Here is a 25,237-nt window from a genome sequence, read left to right on the forward strand (position 1 = left end):
TTGGTTGAATTTACCTGTGGAAGCTCTCTGAGTTTTCTTTGGAGAAGAGATTTAACTAAAAACTTAATGTCTTATTAGATAGAGACCTATTTGGGTTATCCATTTCTTCTTGAGTGAGCTTTGGGTAGGGTGTGTCTTTCAAGGAATTTATCTATTCATCTATGTTCTCAAATTTATTGGCTTAAAGTTGTTCATAATATTCCCTTATTATTATTCTTTTGAAATCTGTAGGATATCTGATTCATGATATTGGTAATTTGTCTCTTAGTTTTTTCCTGATTAATCTGTTCTTGTGGGTTGAATTGTGTATCTCCAAAATTTATATGTTCAAGTCCTAACCCCAGTATGTCAGAATGTGACCTCAACTGAAAATAGGGTTGTTGCAGATGTGGTTAGTTGAGTCATACTGGATTGGGAGCACTTAATCCAATGTGACCAGTGTCCTTAGAAAAAGGGGAAATTTAGAGACAAACAAGCATAGAGGGAAAACAGTGTGAAGAGACACAGGGAGAAGACATCTGTCTACAAGCCAAGGAGAAAGGCCTAGCAGATCCTTCCCTCCCAGCCCTCACACACCTTGGCCTCAGACTTCTAGCCTCCGGAATTGTGAGACAATAAATTTTTGTTGTTTGAGTCACCCAATTTGTGGTACTTTGTCATGGCAGCCCTAGCAAACATAAATTTGGCTAGAGGTTAATCACTTTTACTTATCTTCTCAAAGAACCATCTTTTGGTTTCAATGATTTTCTCTATTTTTTTTGTTTTCTGTTCCATTGATTTTCACTCTGATCTTTACTGTTTCTTCTCTGCTGTTACTTGGGTTTCATTTGCTTTCCTTTTTCTAGTTTCTTAAGGTAGAAGCTGACACCACTGATTTGAAACTTTTTTCTTTTCTAATATTGGAACTTAAAGTTATAAATTTCTTCCTAAGTGTTGCTTTTTACTATATTCCACAAATTTTGTTGTATTGTGTTTTCATTTTCATTTAGTTCAAAATTCTTTGTAATTTTACTTTTGATCTCTTTGACTCATGAGTTACTTAGAAGTATGTTATTTGGAGATTTTCTAGATATCTTTATTTATTTATTTATTTATTTATTTTTATTTATTTTTTTCCCCCAAAGCCCCAGTAGATAGTTGTATGTCATAGGTGCACATCCTTCTAGTTGCTGTATGTGGGACGCGGCTCCAGCATGGCCGGAGAAGCAGTGCGTCGGGGCGCGCCCGGGATCCGAACCCGGACGGCCAGCAGCACAGTGCGCGCACTTAACCACCAAGCCACGGGGCCGGCCCCAGATATCTTTATTTTTGTTAAATTTTAATTTAATTTCATTATGGTCAGAGAATATACTTTGTATGATTTATATGATTTGAATCCTTCTAAATTTCTTGAGACTTGTTTTATGGTCCAGAATGGTCTGTCTTGGTCGGTGTTCCAGATGCATTTGAAAAGAATCTGTATTCTGCTGTTGTTGGCTAGAGAGTTGTATAGATGTCAGTCAGGTCAAGTTGGTCGATCATGTTCAGGTCTTCTGTATCCTTACTGATTTTGTCTGTTCTTTCTATTCATTGTTGAGAGAGGTGTGTTGGAATCTCTAATGGTGTATTTATTCGTTTTTTTCTTGCCATCTATTAGTTTTTGCTTCATGAATTTCAAAGCATAAATCTTTAGTATTGTTATGTCCTCTTGATGAATTGATTCCTTTATCATTATGAGATTTATTTTTTTATCGCTTTTTCCCTGGTGTAATATTATTTGCTCTCAAATCTTTGTCTGATATTAATAGAACTACTCCTTTCTTTTGATTAATGTTAAGTGTGGGCAAATCTTGTTCCTTCCTTTTCTTTTAACTTATTTGTGTCATTATATTCAAAGTCACTTTCTTATGGGCAGCAGTTGGGTCTTGCTTTTTTATAGTCTGATGATTTCTGCCTTTTATTGTTTAGACCAATTGCATTTTATGTGATTATTGTGTTAACATGATTAGATTTAAATCTACCATCTTGCTCTTTGTTTTTTATTTTTCCCATCTATGCTTTGCTCTCTTTTCCTGTTTTTCTGTCTTCTTTTGAGTTAATTTTCTTTTAATTATGAATCCCTTTTATTTCGTTTCTTGGCTTATTAGCAATAACCTTTTTTTTCAGTGGTTGCTGTAGGGTTTGTAGTATACATCCTTAGTTTATGGCAATCTACTTTCAAGTGATATTACACTACTTTACCTATAGATAAGAACCTTGCAACTGTTTACTCCCATTTCTCCCCTCTCAGCCTTTGCGCCACTGTTGTCATACATTTTACTTATTTCTTTTTTTTTGCTGAGGAAGATTAGCCCTGAGCTAACATCTGTGCCGGTCTTCCTCTATTTTATCTGTGGGCTGCCACCATAGCATGGCTGATGAGTAGTGTAGGTCCACGCCTGGGATCTGAACCCACGAACCCCAGCTGCCAAAGCGGAGCATGCCAAACAACCACCAGGGCACCAGGCCGGTGATTTTTATATGTTTTAAACCCCACGATACATTGATATTATTTTTGCTTTCAATAGCTGATTATCTGTTAGAGAGATTTAAATAATAAAAAAAAAAAACCTTTATTTATGTAGTTAACCATTTTCTCTGTTCCTCACTCTTTTGTGTATAGATTCCGATTTCCATCTATTTTCCTTCTGCTGGAAGGGCTTCCTTTAACGTTTCCTATAGTGCAGTTCTGTTAAAGATAAAGTCCTTCAGCTTTTGTATGTCTAAAAAAATTTTTATTTTGCCTTCATTTTTGAAAGATATTTTTGCTAGTTATTTTTCTTTTGATACTTTCAAGATCTTACACTGCTGTCTTCTGGTTCATGTTGTTACTGATGAGGAATGTGCTGTCATCCTTATGTTTGGTCTCTCTCCACAATTTGTCCTTCGTTTTCTTCTGGCTGCTTTTAATGTTTTCTCTTTGTCACTGTTTTTAAGCAACTTGATTATGATGTGTCTTTGTATAGTTTTCTTCATATTTCTTGTGTTTGGATCTGTGGGTTTTAGTTTTCATCATTTGGAAATTTTTCAGCCATTATCATTCAAATATTTTTTTTGTTTCCTCTTCTCTCCTTTGGAGACTCTAAATACACATATGTTAAGCCACTTGAAGTTTTTCCATAGCTCATTAATGCTCTGTTTATTTTATTTTTCAGTCTTTTTTCTCTATTTCTATTGGATAGTTTCTATTGCGTTATCTTCAAGCTGGCTACTCTCTTCTTCTGTAGTGTCTAATCTGCCATTAACCTATACAGTGTACTTTTTACCTCAGACACTGCTATTGTCCTTGTCTATTAATTCTATCATCTGTGACATTTTCCAGGTTTGTTTCAACCGACTGATTTTTCTCCTACTATGGGTCATATTTTCTTGCTTTTTTGCATGTCTGATTTTCATTAGATGCCAGACATTGTGAATTTTACCTTGTTAGGTTCTGGATAATTTTGTATTCATATAAATATTATTTATCTTTGTTCTGGGGCGTTGTTAAATTATTTGGAAACGATTTGAGCCTTTCAGGTCTTGCATTTAAGTTTTGTTAGGTGGGACCAGAGCAGCACTTTGTGTATGCCTAAGTTTGCCCCACTGGTGAGACAAAACCCTCATGATCTCTCTTCCCAATGAATTTATGAGGTTTTCCCTCCTAGTGGGAACAGGCATTATTCTTGGCCCTGTGTGAGCATCAAAGTTTGTTTCCTTTAAGGCTTTTTGGGTGTTTCTTTCCCTGCTTGAGTAGTTTCCTCACACCCCTGTGCTGATCAGTACTCAGCTGAATACTTGAGGGGCCCCTCATCATATCTCCTAAGTTTTCTCTCTCTCAGGCATTGTCCTCTCTAGTGTTCTGGCCTGGAAACTGGAGCTGCCTTGGACTCCTTGGATTCCCAGCTCTGTCTCCTCAACTCAGGGATGTCAGTGGGCTTCCTCTGGGTTCTTCCTGCACCATGACCTGTAAACTTTTTCCAGGCAGTAAGATGGGGCAATTGTAGGGCTTACCTCATTTGTTTCTTGTCTCTCAGGGACCACTCTCCTTTGTTGACTGATACCCATTGTCTTGAGAACCATGTTTCATATATTTTGTCCATTTTATTTTCAGTTTTTTAGCATTGGGGGTAAATGTGACCACTGTTATTCCATTTTGGCTGAAAGCAGAAGTGTAGCCAAGAAATAATTTAAAAATATAAAATTATCTTAGCTCAAGAGAGAAACCTATATGAAGGTTTAAGGGGCTTACTGAGTATTTACAAGTAATTTAAAAAGACCAATACAGACATATCCTCTTGAATTTAAAACGTCAAAAGATAAGGACAAAAAAAATTCTAGGAGTATTCAAGGTGAAAAAGTAGATTACCTAGATACAAAAGATAAAAAATCAGGCTGGCCTCACACTTTTCTTTAATAAACAGTGCTAGAAGGCTTCTGAACAATATCTGCTGAGTGTTAAGGGAGAAATATTGTGACCCGAGAATTTTAAGTGTCAGAGGTCATATTTTATGATGTGGGAGCAAAATTAGAGTAAATATAACATAGGATAAGAGATTAAGACCAAGTATAATCACTTAAGGCAATATATAATAATGTCAATGGTTGCCACTATTAAAAGATAGAGAATAAATCAAACTATATGTTGTTTACAAGAAACACACCTAAAACAAAACGGCCCAGGAAGGCTAAGAGTAAAAATGAAAGTGTGTGTGCAAACTGTAAACTAAAGGAAATCTGTAGTAATATTACTATATTTCTATTAGACGAAGTAAAATGGAAACAAAAACTAAAATAAGATAAAGAGTTTTATATTAATAAGAGGTATAGTCTATAGTGAAGCCATAACATTGAAATGCATACAGCCAAAGCCATTAGACATACAAGGAGAAATGAACCCAAAACACCATTGTAGAGACTTTAATACACGACTTTGGGATATTGATATCTTAGGTAGACAAGAAATGAGGTATTGAGGATTTGAATAATGTCATTTAATAATGTTGACTGAATAGAATAGACATATTGCACTCTGCACCATACAAATGTCCTTAAGCATTTATAAAAACTGATCACATAGTAGGCCACTAAAGAAATAATAAACATCTAAGATAAATAGCTCAGGACAGGGCCGGCCCCGTGGCTTAGCGGTTAAGTGCACACGCTCCGCTGCTGGCAGCCCGGGTTCGGATCCCGGGCGCGCACCGACGCACCGCTTCTCCGGCCATGCTGAGGCCGCGTCCCACATACAGCAACTAGAAGGATGTGCAGCTATGACATACAACTACCTACTGCGGCTTTGGGGGGGGGGGGAAATAAATAAATAAAATCTTAAAAAAAAAAATAGCTCAGGACATCAGAAGAGGAAGAATACACACTTTAGGAGAGTGAGAAGAAAGTGATGGTAAATAGAAAAGCAGAAATACAGAGTAAAGCTAAAGCCTTTCCTAGAACCAGCATGATCTCGCCTGGAGTCCGTCCACAATCCGTTAGCTGCAATTCTGAAATCCAAAAATCATTTTCTTCTCTAAATTTGGTACAGACCTATTCTGTGGCAGAACCTGACTGGGAACGACGAGAGGCTGTTTATAGTCTTTATTTATCCCACTTAGTATGACTGTTTGTTTCACTGAAGAGATACTGTTGTGTTTGATTACAGGGTGCTGCCCCAGCCCCAGTGGAGTTTTACTTAATACACAGCATATTACCTTTTTAAAATCTGAAAAATTCTAAATTCTGAAAAATGACTGTCCCAAGGGGCTTATAAAAGCCTGTAAGGGACCATGGACCTGTGACCTCCCCATTACTCATCCTGCCTCCCTCTCCCTGTGACCTCCCCTTTACTTACTCTGCATGGCCACACTGGCCTCCTTGCCATCCCTGGCACAGGTCTGCCCCAGGGGCTGTCACACACGCTGCTCCCTCTCTCTCAACTGCTCTCCTTCCCCGTAGACATCATCGTGGCTCATGGCTGCACCGCCTCCTTCAGCTCGGTAGTAAATACCCACTTCTCAGTAAAGCCTTCCCTGGACACCCTAAGATGTCACCCACACCTCCTTTCCCTGCTTTATTTTTTCTCCTTAGCACTTATCATTATCTAACATACTTATCTTTTATTTACTTTGCATGTTTATTGTCTGCTTCACAAGAATGTAAGCTCCACAGAGACGAGGATTTTTGCCAGTTTTGTTTACTACTGTGTATCACTAGTATCTAGAACAGTGCATGACACACAGTAGGTGCTCAATAAATATTTATTGAATGAATGAATATTTAGAGAATTTTATAATAAAAAGCTATTACAAAATAGAAAAATTCAAATACTCTAAGACCTGGTTCCCTAAATCTCTAGTAAACTGAAGGAAAAAAAGGATAAAAATCATAGATATACAAAATTAAGAATAATAAAGGTTCTATTACAGATAAGAGAAGATGTAAAAATCATAAGAAAATACACTGTATATCTTATGGTAATTAATTCTCAATCACAAATTTCTAAAATTGACTTAATAAGTGAAAACCTGAATAGCTTGAAAATAATCGAAAAAAAGATTTAACAAAAAAATAGTTTCAAAAAAACTTCCAGGCCCCCATATAGTTTCGTTGGCATGTGCTTCAGACTTTGAAGGAACAGAAAAATTTTAGTGCTATTGAAACTGTTCCCAAACACAGAAAAAGTTTCCCATTTAATTATATCAAACAAACTAGCATAACCCTTATACCAAAACACAAGAAAGAGTATCTCTTAGAACTAGATAAAAGTATAGGATAAATTATAGCAAATCAAATCCAACAATGTGTCCAAGTAAAAACACATCATTGTCAAGTAAAAATTAGTTCTACAGTGCAAGAAGGATTTAATATTAGGAAATCTATTAACAAAATTTACCACATCAGTTTCTCAGTATTTCAGATACTAAAAATGTATCTTAAAAAGAAAACACCCAGGGGCCGGCCCCGTGGCTTAGCAGTTAAGTGCGCGTGCTCCGCTACTGGCGGCCCGGGTTCGGATCCCAGGCTCACACCGACACACCGCTTTTCCGGCCATGCTGAGGCCGCGTCCCACATACAGCAACTAGAAGCATGTGCAACTATGACATACAAATATCTGCTGGGGCTTTGGGGAAAAAAAAGGAGGAGGATTGGCAATAGATGTTAGCTCAGAGCTGGTCTTCCTCAGCAAAAAGAAAGAAAACACCCATAAAAAAAAAAAAGACAACTTGATAAATCAGTACTAGAAAGCTCTTCTCTATCATAAAAAAAAAAAAAACTTAAATGAACAGCCAGCGTCCCACACACACACCATTTTTCTTTGAATATATATTAAATCCATCAGATACATTCTAAATATATATTTCCCCCAGTTCTGAGGGCCATCTAAAGCTTCCAGGCAATTAAAACTAGCTCATTGTATTGGCAAAGTGAGCTTATAATATGATATCATCCAAACCAGGAACGTTTTGAATGTGAATGAGTGCTGGTAATAATTTCGCTGGGGGGAAAGTCATACACGGGGACTGTCCTGGGCAAAACGGGATGTGTGGTCATCCTGTCTCTTGGACATAGGGTGTTCATATGCCATGCCCCACACGCTCTGAGCCCAAAGGGGTGATCTTCTGAATTGGGTGTTTTGCACTGGGGTCCTGTGCTGCACCGGAGGCTTCTCTGTCTGGGTCTGTGGTTGGGAACAGGTTTAATCCACACATGCTGATAAAATGTGTGCAAATGATAGTACTGGACTTCTTGCAAGGGACCAAGGGGGAGTGTCTTGCTGGATGTTAGAATGGAAGGAAGTGGTCAAAACCACTAGCCTGTAAGTAGGCAGTAAGGGTTTGGTGAAGCCTTTTACATGACCAAGGGTCTTATAAGTGTCACTGTAGCCTGGGATGACTGACTATTGGATGCTTGGTAGAGAGAAGAAATTATGGCTAGAGGCTCCTTGGGCCTTCTAGGGAATTTGAAAGGAAGGAAAAGCAGTTCTTCATATTTGATGTGGAGAAACTATCTCTGCTGGAACCAGGCTTTAACCATCCTAAAAGCATTAAAGTTAAAGTACTTGCATTTCCAAGAGCCTGTTAATCTATTATCACTGCCCTCCACCATCATCCTGAGAATAGGACTTCCTAACAGTTGAAACACACAGGAGGCGTTCTTATTATATTAAATAACAAGACAATAATACCATCACCACTATTTAAATTGTTCTGAAACTTACAGCCCGTATAGCTGGACCAAAAACTGAAATAAGAGATGCATTAGAAAGTAGAAAAAATATCATTATTTACATGTTTAACTATCTACATATCTCAAAAAAGAGTTCAGTGTATTTTCTGACTTACCAAAAATTATAAGATCAGTAACTTTCCTATACCAATAATAACCAGGTAGAAAATAGAAAGGAAGAAAATCTTATTGAGAATAGCAACAAAAATTATAAGCGAGACAAGGAACATTTAGCAAGAAATGTGCAGAATCTTTATGAAGACAATCATAAAACTTTACTGGTAAACATTTTTTTTTAAATTCCATGTTCCTGAATGGGAAGACTGCATGTTGTAAACCAGCCATTTAGCCCTCAAATTAATTTTTAGGTTTACTGCAAATTTTAATCAAAACACCAAGTCATGGGCTGGCCCTGTGGCTTAGCGGTTAAGTGCACGCTCTCTGCTGCTGGCGGCCCGGGTTCGGATCCTGGGCACGCACTGACACACCCGTGTCCCACATACAGCAACTAGAAGGATGTACAACTATGACATACAACTGTCTACCGGGGCTTTGAGGGAAAAATAAATAAATAAAATTATAAAAAAAACAAAAAACAAAAAACAGTGCATCTTTAAAAAAAAAAAAAACACCAAGTCGATTTTGGGGTTCTTTTTTTTGAGATGAGTCAGAAGAATATAGAGAAAAGAGACTTGATCAAATGTCTGTGAAATTCAAATGGGAAAAAAAGAGGAAAGATTGATATGAAGCAGAATAACAAGAGTGTTTTGCCAGATAATAAAATTTATTATCAAGTTAGAATGATTAAAAAAAAAGAGTGTGATACAGGTACCACAAAGGACAGACAGAAAACTCAAAACTAACATTTTTGTGTATATCGCAGCTTAGGGAATTACAGATGTAGCAACAAAATCAGTAGAGAAATGATTATTTAATTAACAGCTGGGACAGTTGCTTAATTATTAAGAAAATTGTTAGATCCTTACACTCAATGCTGTGTATCAAATTCCAGATAGATAAAAATTAAGTTGTGAAAAATAAAATTATTAAAAAAGGAACTAGAAGAAGATTTAACTGAACATCAGTTAATAGCCTGAGGAAGGACTTTATTCATAAAAACAATGAAAGAAATCTCAAAGGGAAAGATACATTTGCATAAAAATTAAAAATTGCTTTATATTTTTAAAAAAGTAAACAGTATTAGAAGCCAAATGATAAACTATAAAATAGTAGTTGCAACAAATAAACCAAACAAATTTATATTCTTCATTTTATTCCTACAAATCGACAAGTTAAATACTAACAGCACAGTTAAAAATAAGCAGAGGTCATGAACCATCCTTCACAGAGGTAATACAGATGGGCAGTAGATATATGAAGAAAGGTGATTTCCTGAGCCAGCCCCTGATGGTCTGATGGTTAACATTCAGTGCTCTTACCACTTCAGTGGCCTGGGTTCACTTCCCCGTCACAGAACCACACCCCACTTTTGTCAGTTGCCATGCTGTGGCAGCAGCTCACATAGAAGAACTAGAAGGGCTAACAGCTAGGCTATACAACCATGCACTGCGGCTTTGGGGCGGGGGGGGGGGGGGAAGAGGAAGATTGTTAGCTTAGGGTGAATCCTTGCCTGCCAAGAAAAAATGATTTCTTCTTTGTGAGAAGTCAATGTTCATTAGTGCCAGTATCTGAGAAAAGGGATTCACAAACTGATGCATAGTTTTCTTTACTGCTTGCTTGACTTTATCACCTAGGCTTATTGCAATGATTTATGTTCTCTTTTATAAATTTTTCCTATTTATTTCTCATAATGGGATTTTGGAACATTTCTTTAAGAGTACACATATATAAATTCTATAAGTAGTAATATTTGATTTAAACGTTTTAATAAGACATATGGAGGACCAGATCCAACATTTATTGAGTACTTGCTGTGTGCTGAACAATGGGCCATGCACTTTGCATATGTTATTTCATTCCATCCTAACCAACACTCTGAACCTGAAGCTAAAGCCCAAAGAGTTTAAGAATCTTTAGTGCCCAATATGAGTCACCTGGTAAGAAGCCAAGTTGGAATTTGAATCCAGGTCTGTGTTACCCCTGAGTCTGTTATTACACTGCCTTACCTGATTTTTGTATCCTTCTATGGAATAAATGTTTGTTGCTTTTCTTTCTAGTTTTTCCCAAACGGATATGCCTTTGCCACTGGCTCTGATGATGCCACTTGCCGGCTCTTCGACCTCCGTGCAGACCAAGAGTTGTTATTGTATTCTCACGACAATATCATCTGTGGAATCACTTCCGTAGCCTTCTCCAAGAGCGGGCGCCTCCTGTTAGCTGGTTATGATGACTTTAATTGTAACGTATGGGACACGCTAAAAGGAGACCGTGCAGGTTAGTAAATAAGTCCACATTGGGTTTTAATTTTGTCAGGAAACATGAGGAGGTCCCCATCAGCTGTTTTCGAGGCCTCCTGGACACCCTGGAGCTGTGGGGAATGGCAGCCAGGCAGTTCCCATTCATGGTCGTCGTTGCCCTTAGGAAACAGTTACAGTCCGTAAACCATACTTACGTTTCTGTTTTTTGAAGAGTAACATCTAGTTCTAGAATAGTTTCTTGTTTGGTAGGTTTTGATATAAAGATGAACAGTGAATATAATTCAGTGTGGTCTTTTCCAAATTACAGTTTTCTTGTAACCTGACAGGAAGCATTGTAACTGCTGTGGGTCATCTTCCTTCTGGAGCAGATCTTCTCTGGGGCAGGACGGAGAGCCACTGTCTCCCCTTAGCCCCATACTCTGAGTTCTCCCCTGTAGCTTCCAACATATTAGCACACACATCAAGTCATACTGGGGACTGTCATTCATAACAAACTACACAGACGGATTTAAGTTTTTTTTTTAGAATCAAAATTATACTTGAGTCAAATAGTTCTACATGGCTTGTTGCTATAACACAGCAGTCGTCCGACCCCAACCCCCATCTTCTGCTCCCAAAGGTAGCTGCTTTTAAGTATTTACATTTCATATCTCTAAATAACATGCCTGTATTGCTGTTACTTGATTTTTTTTTAATTTTTAGAAATTATCTGTTGAGGGTTTCCCTTTAACATCCCTCCTCCCACCACAGCCGCATCCTTCCCATCTTCCGGTTTTTCCCATGTAGTGAATTTTGTTTAGAGCGTCAGTTAGTATTTTCATAATTAGGACATTTTAAACAGTATTTACTGCTGAGCAATGAGGTATATACTGACTGCTTTTGCTCTGCAGCTTTTGTATGTTCTCTAGGGTTAAATTAATTTTTTGGCTTATATTCTTAATTTTGATATACTTCTCACTAATTAATCTTCAGACTTTCTGCCAATTCTCATGTCTTGGAGTGGATCCATTTTCATCCATTGTGGTGGATATTCAGTGGATCTTTTCGGTCTGGAAACTGATACCTTCTAGTACTGGGAAGTCTGGGGGCTCATTTAATTGATTGCATTTCTTCTCCACTATCATTCTCTTTCTAGAACTCCCGTTATTCTGATGTTGCACTTCCTTGGACTTTCCTATTATATTCTCTCCTGCTTTCTATCTCTGTCTTTTTTTTTTTTGCTCTATGTTCTGGGAGAAATCTTCGCCTTTTCTTTCAGTGACCCTTCTGTTAAGTTTTGGTTTTTCATTTTTCCTACCATCTTTTATTTGTTTTATTTTATTTATTTTTTTTCTGAGGAAGATTAGCCCTGAGCTGACATCCATTGCCAATCCTCTTTTTTTTTTTTTTTTTTTTTAATTTATTTTTGTGAGGAGATCAGCCCTGTGCTAACATCTGCCAATCCTCCTCCTTTTTTGCTGAGGAAGACTGGCCCTGGGCTAACATCTGTGCCCATCTTCCTCCACTTTATATGGGACGCTGCCACAGCATGGCTTGACAAGCAGTGTGTCAGTGCGTGCCCAGGATCCGAACCGGCGTACCCTGGGCCGCCGCAGCGGAACGCACGCACTTAACTGCTTGCACCACCTGGCCGGCCCTGCCAATCCTCTTGTTTTTGCTGAAGAAGATTGGCCCTGGGCTAACATCTATGCCCATCTTCCTCTACTTTGTATGGGACGCCGCCACACATGGTTTGATACAGGGTGCGATGGTCCGAGCATGGGATCTGAACTTGCGAATCCTGGGCCGCCGCAGCAGAGCCGCACACTTAACCTCTGAGCCACTGGGCCGGCCCCTCTACCGTCTTTTTAATGTGAGAGTATTTTTTTTTTTTTTTTTGTGAGGAAGATCAGCCCTGAGCTAACATCTGCCAATCTTCCTCTTTTTTGCTAAGGAAGACTGGCCCTGGGCTAACATCCGTGCCCATCTTCCTCCACTTTATACGGGCCGTGGCCACAGCGTGGCCTGACAGGCGGTGCGTCGGTGTGCCCAGAGGGCCCTGAGGGTATTTTTTTTAAGGCACCCATTCTTTTTCTCATGAATAAAGTCTTCTGTTTCTCTGATGTTATTAATGAGAGCCTTTTTTTGAAGTTTTCTTGTTCAAGCATTATCTTTTGTGTTTTCCAAGTTGCTTTTTTTCCCCTCTTTCTTCACTTTTTTTGTCCCCTGTCCTTATTTTTAGAATATTTCCTTAAAAGTCTGGTGATTTTAGTTTCTTATTCGTACTCAAGAGTGAGGCGCTGAACTGTTGGAAAGCCCTCTGCACAAAGTTGGGGTGTGTTGACTGGGGGCCTCGCTGAAGGACGATCCGGCCAGGCTTTCCTTTGGGGACCTCTGATATATCCTACGGCCTTTTTTCCCTTGGGTTAGCCATGTTCTCTGAGAGGCATTTTCCACTTTTCTACTTGGAATGTATAAGCTGGCTGCCAGTTTGGGGGCTGATTTCAGGAGGAAAGCTGGGGGCAAAGCAGCAAGTAAACTTCCTGCATTCTCCCTTTTCAGCGCATTTCACCCATCTCGACTGTGCCTATTTTCTTCTGGTTACGAGACCTTCTCTTACTCTCTCTAGCAAGTCAGTCTCTCGTCTTCTGCCTGGTGCAGGACCATCAGTCACCTGACTCTGTAGAGTGATGGAGGCGACCTGGGGAGTCTGATTCCTGACCACTTGCTAGTGCAGTCTCGGTTTACCCCATCTTTGCCCCTGCCTGGTTCCAAGGATACCTGTATCTCTGTATCCAGTCGTATCTGACCCTTTTGGAGGTTCTGCAGTGTAATTTTGTTTCTTGGCTTCCCAGACCATTTGCTTTGGACTCAGCATTTTGGGGTCCACTATCACAGGTACCACCATCCAGCTGAGGAAATGATGTCGCCACTGCTGCTCTCATAGCCTCACTGTCCTTGTGGGTTTGTGTCTTACCCTTTCCAGCTCCTTTACAGTTGTTCAAGCTTCCCAGGGAGTAGAGGCAATATCACCATTCCCAGGAATAACCTTCTACAGCCTCGCTTAAGAGACTGCAGAAAAGTTCACAGTTTTGCATTCTGCAGGTAGATTTTTGGAGATATTCTGTTGTCCAAAGCCAATTACTTTTTTAAGGTATTAGGTGTTTTGCCCAGATTGAATCAATTAGTTCCATAACAAAATAAAAATGTGTTTGTTTTCCATATTTTTTAACCTATGCTTGAGTTTGAGTTTTGCTTTCCTTACAGCTGTTTAGTTTCAAGTTGGCTCAACTGGATGCTTTCACCTTAAAACTGAATCATGACTCGTGAATTGCTGATTCATTCTCCTTTCCAATGTGACTTGGAGAATTTAGCCACAATGTTCATTTTTTTGTTATTTCAACCCATACTGGTAAATTTGCCCATTGCCAAACATTGCCCTATTGGAGCTAGTACAGAGAATATTAAAAGTTAGACAAGATGACTTCTGTTGCTGAGATTGGGTGAAAATGATACGCTTAATTATATAGAGAGATAATGCCAACTCAAACACAATGTATTAAAGAAAAAGCTCTTGTTGAGAACTTGATATATTCTAATTTTTCTTTTAAATGTTTACGTTTCTCATTTTCCTCCCAAATATTTGGGAATATTTCATTTTATCCTCTGTGGTGATCAGAATATCAAATAAGTTTAACTTTAATATATAAAGGAAACTAAAACTAGGTGAGTTTGATAGTTTCAGCAAGTTATAACCAAAACATTCTGATGTTTTGCAGTTAACAGAAGAAAGTAAATAATGTTGGCATTTTGGGAAGTGGTGATGTAAGGCAACTTCATTCTTATGTTTTTGTTGTTCTTGTGGTAAAAGGCTACATTTAAAATTTTGTTTTTGTTGAAAATAGCATAGCTCACTGGCAAAATGTGGAGTATCATGAACATATTAGAGATGTAGAGAACAAGTCTGCATCTGTTTTCCTACATAGGAGAAAGCCTATTTATAATCTTTCAAAAATGAAAAACACGATTTGATGCATGTGTCAAAACTTCATGTAATACAAAGAATTGTGCTTTACAAAGTACATGTCCAGCTTACCCCTGGCACGCAGTCTCCCCGCCTCGAAGGAACCTGTCAGTTACCCGTCTAGATCTTTTATGCATACAGTTTAATTCTAAAACTTGCCCACTGCTAACTTTTTACTGAACTTTTGCTTTTCAGGTGTCCTTGCTGGTCATGACAACCGTGTCAGCTGTTTAGGTGTAACTGATGATGGCATGGCTGTAGCAACAGGCTCTTGGGACAGTTTTCTTAGAATCTGGAATTAACAATGCATACGAAGTTTCTCTTCTCCGTCGGTATCTGGAGAAATCAGTGCTACAGCCTATAGCTGTGAAAAAAATTCTACCTTATATTTGCAGGTGAAGATTTTTCTATTGAGATTATTATACACAAAAAGCAGCTTTCAGTAAACTACAAAACACACAAAAAAAGGTGGAAAAAACAAGGCAAAGGTGCTTGCTGAGATCAAAAGGACCAGGGTGTTAATTTGAGCAGTCGAGCTGATTTAACCTGATGAATTTTTGCTTGTACTCAGTCTAATTCTTTATTTTCTTTGTGTAGAACAGAATATACACATTATAGCAGCCTCTATCATGTTTGATTGTTTGCATTTTTTAAGAACTACATTTTTAACTTTGTATGCGTAAGAAATGTCACATTTTTGAGCTTTGTAATGGAGGAACCAAGCACAGTAACAGGTGGAAGTGATATCATACGCGTGTGTGATGTTAAGCAAGTCTCCTTGAATTCTGACCTTCCTTTTTAGTTGAAAAGAGATCCTGGTTGCTTAGTGTTTAAGAATGCTGACAGGCCTCGGTACCTCTGAGGGGAGTCCTTTTGAATGTTATTAGTTTCTGGTGCATCCTTTGCCATCTTAACAATTTAAATAAATGCTCTTTTTCAGTTCTTTGAGGGGGAGATAATCTGAAGGCCAGGGAATAAAGATTTCACTCTGAAATTTTAGACATACATAAGAAAAAATTATATTAATAATGGGTAGATAGCAGTAATTGCGTATAAACAGTTCTCGACATTTTAAAAAGCTGGTTATGATCAAATGACACTTTGAGTAACCCTCTAAATAGTTGGCCTTTCCTATTGATTTCATATTCTAGCACTGAGTTTGTAGAGTGCACTCATTATTTCAGAGATTGAGAACATTTGGATGGTCCTTGTGTCTAAAGAATTTTTCCCAGTGTTCCCCGTCAGTATGCATCTAGATAGGAAATGTGACGGTGTTACGTTTATGAAAGAAGTGTAAAATCTAACCATTTACTAGACCTGATTAGTTATAATTGTAACAAGGTGGATTTATGAATTTATGTTCACATAATATAAAATCTGAACTGATGTAAACTCCTTCAAAGTTTAAAAAAGGAAACATTCAAGCTTTTTGCTCTTCCGTAATATTTCTTCCCTTAGCATAAGATACTGGTTTCTAAGTGGTTTTGCTTCCAAGGATGCCTAGACCCAAGTGACCCCACTTGAAAGCCAAAAGAAAAATTGCAAGAGCAGTTCTTAAAGGAAAATCGTTAAGCAGTTCTTGTGTTTGTCAATGGTATGATAATGTGACTATCACTAGGAGGGCCCCCCTGAATTTAAACAAACATACTTTTCCCCTTGAATTTTCTCCTACAAATAAATCTAAATGATTGACAAATAGAAGATTGTTAGTCTTGCTTGATGGTGAATAGAGAAGTGTATTGTGTTTTGTAACGTAGTAAACTGTCTGTTACTGTTGAGATGGTCTCTGTTAACTTTTGATCACCTATAACCCTAACCTAAATACTCCCAAATTTTACTTGTAAATTTTCATTTTTATATTGTGAATGTGCTAATAAGTGCATCAACTAACTGTAATAAAGTCGGTGTCAGTTTTGTTTGAGATCAGTTGATATTAAAAGTAGAGAATAAAATGGATAAAGGAAGATTAAGATATAGGACCAAAAAACCAGACTATTGTAGATGGCAAGCATGAATGTATATTTATATACACATTATTATAAGATTTCTATGGACTTTTTGCTGTTAATGTTTGTGGACTATTTATATCACTTCATAAAGAGCAGCTCTTTGAGATAAGGCAAGAATATTTTAAAAGAACATATTCATTTCCCAAAAAAGGGAGGAGGTGAGGGTTTGCCATGTAGTTCAGTCATTCATTCCAAAATCCTGTTCGAGAAAGCACTGCTGCCATGTGCAAAATAGCCTTATATATATATATATATATATATATATATATATATATATATATATATATATAAAAATATATATATATATAAAGAGAGTATCTCCTCTACTTTGAAAGTTATTCTAGTAACAAAATACTTTAGTCGGAGAGGCACACTGACAAGAATTCTATGGTCTTAAACATGTTGATAAAAATGATTTATTTTAATGTTATATAAATTTTTGTGGCTAGTTTAAAAGCAATTCCTATAATTAAATATGTACTAGGCAACTGAAAATTAACCACTATTGTGGCTTATTATACATATGACCAAATGGTCATCTCATTACCACATTAATTAACTTACTAGTTAGACCTTTGCCTTCTAGTGATATGGGTTCCAGTTGCTACTTGCAGTTTGAGTTCAGCTGATGGTCTATTTCATTGTTGTGCATAAGACTTCCTGACATCCATAAGAATAGATAATTTGTAGAAGCACTGTACAGTTTGAATCTTAGTTTTTCAAGACTAAAAATATGGCCAAATGTAGTTTTAAGGAATTTGCATCATCAAGAATATTGCAGTTATCTGGTGCCTATTAATTTTTTTTAAAGATTTTATTTATTTATTTTTCCCCCAAAGCCCCAGTAGATAGTTGTATGTCATAGCTGCACATCCTTCTAGTTGCTGTATGTGGGACGCGGTCTCAGCATGGCCGGAGAAGCAGCACGTCGGTGCGAGCCCGGGATCCGAACCCGGGTCGCCAGCACTGGAGCGCGCTCACTTAACCACCAAGCCACGGGGCCAGCCCTGGTGCCTATTAATTTTTCTTTTTACTTGGTAAGCAACACTTAAACATAATGTGCCTCAACAGGTTTATTTGTAGACTCTTCAGTCACTTCATAAAGTTTTTTGAGATCTGGCAAGAATGTTTTAAAGGCGTATTCTTTTCTAAAACAAAGTGATAGTGATTGCCATGTCGTTCAGCAAATCATCCCAAAAACTTGCCCAAGAAAGTACTCTTTGCTGTTGGCAAGGGCATCTCCACTTTGATGGACAGGCCTCGTTTTTGGCAGTTATACTATTAGAGATTTAGATTAAATATCTCAAGTCCCTCCCTAGTTCAGATTTTTTATAGTTGTGATTCCACGGTTACACACACCATATTGACTTCCATCTTTGTAGAGGCAAAGACTTAGGCTTAATATTTCAACTGCAAGAGAGCCTAGTAGGCAATTCTCCTTATTTCAATTTAGACTCAGCTGAACTGATTAATACTGCATGATGATAGTAAACTTCTCTCCTAGACATAATGGATGTAGCTGCTTCTGGAATATGTTAAGCAATTTTAAAGTTAACCTATTAAAAGAGAAAAAGGATCTTGACTTCTCCAGGTGACAAGATGAAATTTTTATTATTGCTAATAAATTAAGACTGTTTTAAAAGTGGAAAATTTCAGGGAAATTTATGCCTTGATTACTGGTGAATGTCTCACGTGTTAAATTATAACACAACTAAATACTTGTAGTTTTTGTTTTTTTTTTTGGTGAGGAAGATTAGCCCTGAGCTAACATCTGTTGCCAATCCTCCTCTTTTTTTTTTTGCTGAGGAAGACTGGCCCTGGGCTAACATGCGTGCCCGTCTTCCTCTACTTTATATGGGACGCCGCCACAGCATGGCTTCACAAGCCGTGCGTTGGTGCACACCCGGGATCTGAACTTGCGAACCCCGGGCCACTGCAGCAGAGCGCGTGCACTTAACTGCTGCGCCACTGGGCCAGCCTCATGGCTTATTTTTTGATGTGTTTAAACTTATGGAAACTGATTAAACAATCTCCCAAATGGGCCTTTCATCATTTTAATAATGAAGATGTTCTTTCTGGAAGCTTTAGGGTGTGAGTCAGGCTTAAAAAAGTTTTTTTTTTAAATTACGATTTCAGCTTCTAATTTCCCTTTTGCCTTTGTGGAAATTTAAAACTATTTCTTACTGCTTGTTAGAATTTTTAAAACACCCACAAGTTAGACCATCTTTCTTGTGAGAAAGGATAGCACAATGAATAAAATTGGTATTTTTACATTAGATCAAGTAGAATGTGAAGGACACTTCATATTTACTAGTTTTTCTCCCATTGTTCATTTTGAGTTGCCTTAAAATTCAGGGTTGTATTTAAAAATATTGGTTACAATAGGTACTCATTAAAATGGTCTGTATTGGAATGTGTAAGCTAGCACTGTTTTAAAAAGTAATTAATCAGATTGATGGTATACCTTGTATTTAGCAAATTTGTTTGCATGTTGATAAAATTTCCTAAGTCTTTATTTCTTAAATCCAATTACTGATCCTGTAAAAGTTATGATAATGCAGCATCATGAAAAAACTGGTTAGTGTTTCAACTAGTGTTAAATGTGCCCGACAAAATCTTACATCATACAGTATTTATGTTTTAATTAATAGAACTTCAGTGATATACTTGGTAGATATTTCAAGCCTTTTCTGTCTTTTACACAATGGTGCTCTATCCTATTGTTTTCTCTTTTCAAAGAAGCATCTGAACACTTGTATTTGCATATTCTTACCCAAGGGCATCCACATCTAAGTGGTTTTTTAAACTTGATTAAAATGTGTTTCTTCACCTAGAACCGTTTCTCCACACTTGTGGCCAATTGACTCTGCATGTCAGTAGTCTGACTATGGGAAGGGTGAACGTACCAGATTAAAGCTCTTATAAAAGCTTTAAACTAAACCGACTATGGACTTGTACCATGATGTAAAAGTACTCTTGGATCTCTCTTGCACAGTGACTCATTCCTTTATTTGTACAGTTGCTCTGTGAAATAATGTTGCTGTGAATTGATATTGTAATCAATAAACTGCTTTTAACCAGATTTCATGTAGCATGTTTTTATTTTTTTTGTGAGGCGATCAGCCCTGTGCTAACATCTGCCAATCCTCCTTTTTTTTTTTTTGCTGAGGAAGACTGGCCGTGGGCTAACATCCGTGCCCATCTTCCTCCACTTTATATGGGACGCCACCACAGCAGGGCTTGCCAAGCAGTGTGTCGGTGCGCGCCCGGGATCTGATACGGCGAACCCCGGGCCGCTGCAGTGGAGCACGCGCACTTACTTACTTAACCACTTGCGCCTCTGGGCCGGCCCCCCATGTAGCACGTTTTAAATCAGTCGATTTAAGTCCCAGAAGCAAACTCCGAGCCCAGTATTTCATGCTCAGCCCTAATTCCTTTATCTAAACATTGGTAATTAATTATTTTCTCCATGAAAAAATGAAGACTGCTGCCAGAAGCAATGAAGAGGTTGGCGTGCCACTGACCTATCCTGTGGTACCATAAGTGTTGGCTTACTATTAAAAAAGGCCACAGATTTTCCTTAAAAAGCAAAATTAAGTCATTCTTTCCCTGGCGCTCCATTAGGATAATTTCGTTTCCTTTTGTGTAATTTTCAAATGATGGTATTGATAAAAGGTTTTTACTACTTTCATTTCATCACCACAAGCTTGGGGGAGGATGAATGAGGGACCCTTTCAGTACTTGGCAATCAAAAGATGAGCCAGTCTACCCAAGTGAGCTTATATGCCTACTGTAAAAATTAATTAATTAAGAATGAAAGATTGCAACTCACTAAATGCCAGTATAAATGCTACATTTATCAACTATCAGGCAAAGAAGTTTTATTTTCACCTTGGAGCTTGCGTACTTACTTATTAAAAAATGAAGTTTAGTTTAAAAAGTTTAAGGTTATACAAAGTTTATAAATAATCCTGCAAACATACATAGTAAACAATCAAGTATATGTGCAATAATTTTGAACTACATAGCTGTAAATTACATAATTTCTGCATAATTCATGGACTTGGCCATAGGTGCACTTATCCCCAGGCATAAAGGTTGGGTTTCATTATTTTATTGTTCCATTTCCAACATTCATACATTTTCAAACTTGATCAGGGGAACTGCATTCAAACTAGCAATGGAAAATCTACTATAAACTTGTATCAGAACCACTATTCCAGTAGTTCCCAAACTTGAGCATGCATCAGGATCATCTGGAGGGCTTGTTAAAACAGAGATTGCTGGTTACCAAACACCGTATTTGATTCAGTAGGTCTGGGGTGAGACCCAAGAATGTGCATTTCTTACAAGTTGATAAGTGATGCTGTTGATCCAGGGACCAAACTTTGAGAACCACTGTACTGTACTAATGAGGTGACAGGATACCACTATGATATTTCAAAAGTTCAAGTACTTGCGTCTAAAGATTAAGGCCTTGAACTTGTAACTAAATCAGTGGTACCCCGTCTCAGACATCAGTTTTTCATGGTGCAATTGTTACCTAATCCCACTTGGTGGTGGTTTGTACCATTTTTTGGTTATAAAGCAACAACAAAAGCTATAAACTAATAATTATTTGGATTTGAATACTGCACCCTAGTATCTGATTTGCATAAAAAATATTTTTAAAAGGCTTCTATAGCCTAAATAATGTTATTTTCTCCTTACAATATGAAAAATAGTATTGCACCTGCTGTGAAAAGACTGAATAGCATCCAGGGGCCTTAAAGGCACAGAAAAGGAAGTATTGAGTATTAAGAAGAGAGCCTGAAATGTTCTCCCTCCCATGGAAAAGCAGCATAAACTATACTGGGCCAAATGCACTGTCTTCCAGGATCGTGTGTTTCTAACAGGCATCCAGGCGATGCTGATTTGGTGGTCCTCGAGACTGCATTTTGTGTGTAGCAAAGCCCTAGGATGTCATTTTTTTAGGTTTCCATATAAGTTTCAATTCGTTTTTAACACAGAAACAGACACAATACTTGAACCCATAAACATTTCATTAAGGTAAAAAATGCAGTAATAATTTTTAACCACGCCCTGACAAATTCATACAATTAAATAAAAGTAAAAGCCAGCCTGGGGGAACAACCCAGCACTATCCTTGGCAAATATCTTCTGAAGAACAGCATTTGTACATGACTGTAACCACCCAAAATTCAGACCTCCCATATCTTTGGCTATTTTTATCACTTCAAACTTTACTCCTAAAACTGAGATAGAAAGTTTTCCTTACTGTAATCATAATTGAAGCTGAAAATGTTTCTTTAGAAACAGACCAGGAAACCGGACCCAGGTAACTTTTATAAGAAACTATAATAAACCTTTATAACTGTTTTATATCAGTTTTAATGGGGATAAAAGAGGGAGTAAAAACAGCATATTTATTAGTGGTTTACATACCTGTCAGGATGGCAAAAGTGATTGTAACTTGCATAAATAATATACTCAAGAACATTTCACACTCCTTCTTGGTGGTTAGAGCAATGCAGTTTATAAAACAAAAAAGGTGACTATTCCCATTAGAGTAGGCATCAAAAATTAGTTTTGAGAAAGAAGATGAAAGGAGCCTTCTCTAACTCCTGGATGCCAGGAAGCAGAGTTTTTCAGAATCAAAAACAGAGAGAGCCCTAATTAAGAGCAAGGCCCCACCCCTCAGGGGTCACATAGTTGGTCTGTTGCTTTTAATTAATTCATCATTTTAACACATCAAACAGTTGAGCCTTTTCTTTACCCAAAATTAAAACTACAGAGACATCATAACACTCTTCAGAAATGCAAACACCCTGAGATAGATCATTACCAGAATCTACACAAGGATTTGCTATTTAGATGCAGTTAGTATAATTCATGTTTAAAGTAATTTCATAAAAATAACAACTGTCCCAATCTTCCAAGTTCCATTTTCTCCTACGGTGATCACCAAAGTAATCTCTATTGTTAAGATTCTTCTTCATTGCTTGAATGTAGAAACTGCTTAGTAAAATTCTCCAGCTCATTTTCAAGTTGAACAGCTTTATTTCTAATTTTAAAAAATGAATAAAACACCAATCTAATTATCATAAATGTCAATGAGGAAAAAAATGCATTCCATCCAATCTTAAAAAAATCACTAGCCAGCTGCTGCTCCATTTATCTGAACTCAGACTAAACTATTATCAACTCTTTTAGAGTATTACATATACTACTATAGCTTTGCAGTAAACACAGAATCCAATGTCCAGGACTTAAAAAAAGGTATACTGAGATAAAAGAAAAAAACTTTAATAAGAATGGGAAGCATAAGAGACAGTGGAGTCACATCACCTTACAAAGAAGTTATACCCTACATCAGGTACAGTCATAACTGTCCTCGAATTCCCTAAGTTAAGCATCAAGTAGTGAATAAGTAGTTTTATGTATACGTCAAGTAGCTGGCAGATGTCAAGGGACCATGGTATACCAAAATTTTTTTTTTAAATACTAGAATTGTACTTGATACAGCCTAATGCCTGTAAGAGAGGAAAACTGGGACTAAAACTGACAGAGGAACACCGATTTGTGTCTCCATTCTCACACTATGCCAGGGCACACACACACATACTTGAATGAGCGTCTCTCTCTTTTTTTTTTCTTGGTCTTGTTTGGTTTTGTTGCTGAGTGCATAAGGTCGAGGTCATAAAAGTTAAATGTACATAGGAACTCCACTGTATATTTCTTTAGGCCACTCTCCTGAAGCATTAGGTATGTTAAATTCTATCTGAATGGCTGAGCCTAATCTAGTAACAATGGAGATTCCAAATACTATGGTATTTGTTATTTTAAATTTTCCTGTTAGAAAAAAGGATTAATTAGGAGATCAAAACTATTTATACTTATTCAAGTCAGTCCTGCCAAAATCAGAAAGCTACATAAGTACCAATAATCTATTTTATCATTTATGTTTTACAAGATGAAACGCTATTTAAAAACTTTCCTAAGTAAAAAAAAAAATTCTACTGGATATAGTTTCACCAAATTTGAAAGGCTATCTTTGCAATGATCTAATTTAACACAGGAGCAGTGGAATACATGCAAGTCACTTGGGTGTGTTTGTGTGTGTGAAAGGAGACTGGGGTCTAAGTGACAAGCAGTCATCTTTTCCAAAGATTCTGAAACTGAGGTGCAATGAGAACATGACTGCTGATCAGATTAAGACACCACGGACAGACACTACCACAGGTGTTTTAAATATTATGACCCAAAACTCCGGTCACAAGAACAGCCTCTCCAATTTGCAGGCATTGCAAGCTGCTCTTATGTGGGCAATTGTATGCAGCACGTGCCCTGGTAAGTAGCAGCAGAGATTAAATGATGCTTAATGATTTTCCCACACTTGTACGTGAGGCAGCTAATGGGTAATAAAGCTGAAAGTTAAGAACTGCCAAGAAGTACAGACCTCATGGTGACACTTCTGGTCTTGTCCCCCAAAGCAAAATTTATTTAGACCCCAAAGAATCCATGATAAATCATATTAAAGCAGAATCCCACATTATTTTAGGATATCTTGTTTACTTTTGTTGCTTCAAATTTATCCCCAATAGTCCCCAGTGAGAATGGAGGTTATGGGTCTTGGATATATAGGACTAAAAACTCACACTTTTAATTATAAACTTCTGCTCTGAAAAGGGACTAATATAGCTTAACAGAGAATTTTAAGTTTAGGTCAAAACAATTTCTTTTCACTCAGATTTTTTTTTTTTCTGTTGAAATTAGCTTTACTTGAAATTGCAAAACATATGGAATTATATATGGAAAATTATAATCTAAACCAACGCAGAAAGCTCAAACTTTTACTACGAATTCACTAGTGGTTTTACATAATTATATTTTAGTAATGAGACCAATAAATATTCATATTATTGAGAAAAAAGATGCAAATACCTTAAGAGCTTTGAATTGTTTTGTATTTTCTCCAATTGATCTATTTCTTTGGATAATCTAGAAATTTCTTCTTCCAGATGTCTTTGTGTAACATCAACTTGTTGGCACAGGCGAGCAAAAGTGGTAGCCATTTCCCTTAAAATAAAAAACAAATTTATCAGCAGTCATGAATGCCTTTTCAAATGAATAAGCTTTAATTTAAAGCTTATATAAAAAGGAGATCACACGTTTAAAAAACACCTAAAACATAAGGTATCAAAGAACACTGCTAAGAATGGTATGAGGGAGGGTATGGCGCTTGTAAGCTTCATGACTGCAAGCTTAATTTCATCAGGCCTCAAGACAAATGCTCAACAGGCACTATTACCTCTGCTATATAGTCGTGAATATGAACAAGCTACAAAAAGGCAAAAGATGGCTATATTTCTACAGAAGCACAATAAGCCTTACTCTCTTGTCCCCTGCCTATAAAAAATAAGAAATTACTGAGAACAGGAAAGAAAATTTCATAAACTTCTTTGACTTAGCAAAAATACTTTAAATCATAGCAACATTTAACAACGTTCCTAGAACCAAAAAGTTGTACTTAATTTGTGTGCTAGCTAATACGTTAGCATTGGCAAACATTAATTTCATATTTTTGTAACTGGGAGCATGCCTAGTAGGTGTGTACCTCAGGAATA

At 37.3% G+C, this 25,237-nt stretch overlaps 2 protein-coding genes across 2 annotated transcripts in view; one reads left to right on the forward strand and one right to left on the reverse strand.

The window, feature by feature from the left end:
• GNB4 (G protein subunit beta 4) overlaps positions 1-16,522 on the forward strand; it is a 61,878-nt gene extending 45,356 nt beyond the window's left edge. Inside the window, exons 9-10 of the mRNA XM_087439982.1 lie at positions 10,398-10,614; positions 14,797-16,522. Of these exons, the coding sequence (XP_087296108.1) occupies positions 10,398-10,614; positions 14,797-14,903 (324 nt within the window). The 3' untranslated portion in view covers positions 14,904-16,522. The remainder of the gene's footprint in view (positions 1-10,397; positions 10,615-14,796) is intronic.
• Positions 16,523-19,330: 2,808 nt separating this feature from the next.
• MFN1 (mitofusin 1) overlaps positions 19,331-25,237 on the reverse strand; it is a 38,813-nt gene continuing 32,906 nt past the window's right edge. The window contains exons 17-18 of the mRNA XM_087439981.1: positions 24,555-24,689; positions 19,331-22,674 (exon numbers count right to left, since the gene is read on the reverse strand). Of these exons, the coding sequence (XP_087296107.1) occupies positions 22,593-22,674; positions 24,555-24,689 (217 nt within the window). The 3' untranslated portion in view covers positions 19,331-22,592. The remainder of the gene's footprint in view (positions 22,675-24,554; positions 24,690-25,237) is intronic.

The sequence above is a fragment of the Ceratotherium simum genome, chromosome 15 (assembly GCF_057802395.1).
Source record: "Ceratotherium simum simum isolate JZ-2026a chromosome 15, ASM5780239v1, whole genome shotgun sequence".
Taxonomy (NCBI): domain Eukaryota; kingdom Metazoa; phylum Chordata; class Mammalia; order Perissodactyla; family Rhinocerotidae; genus Ceratotherium; species Ceratotherium simum.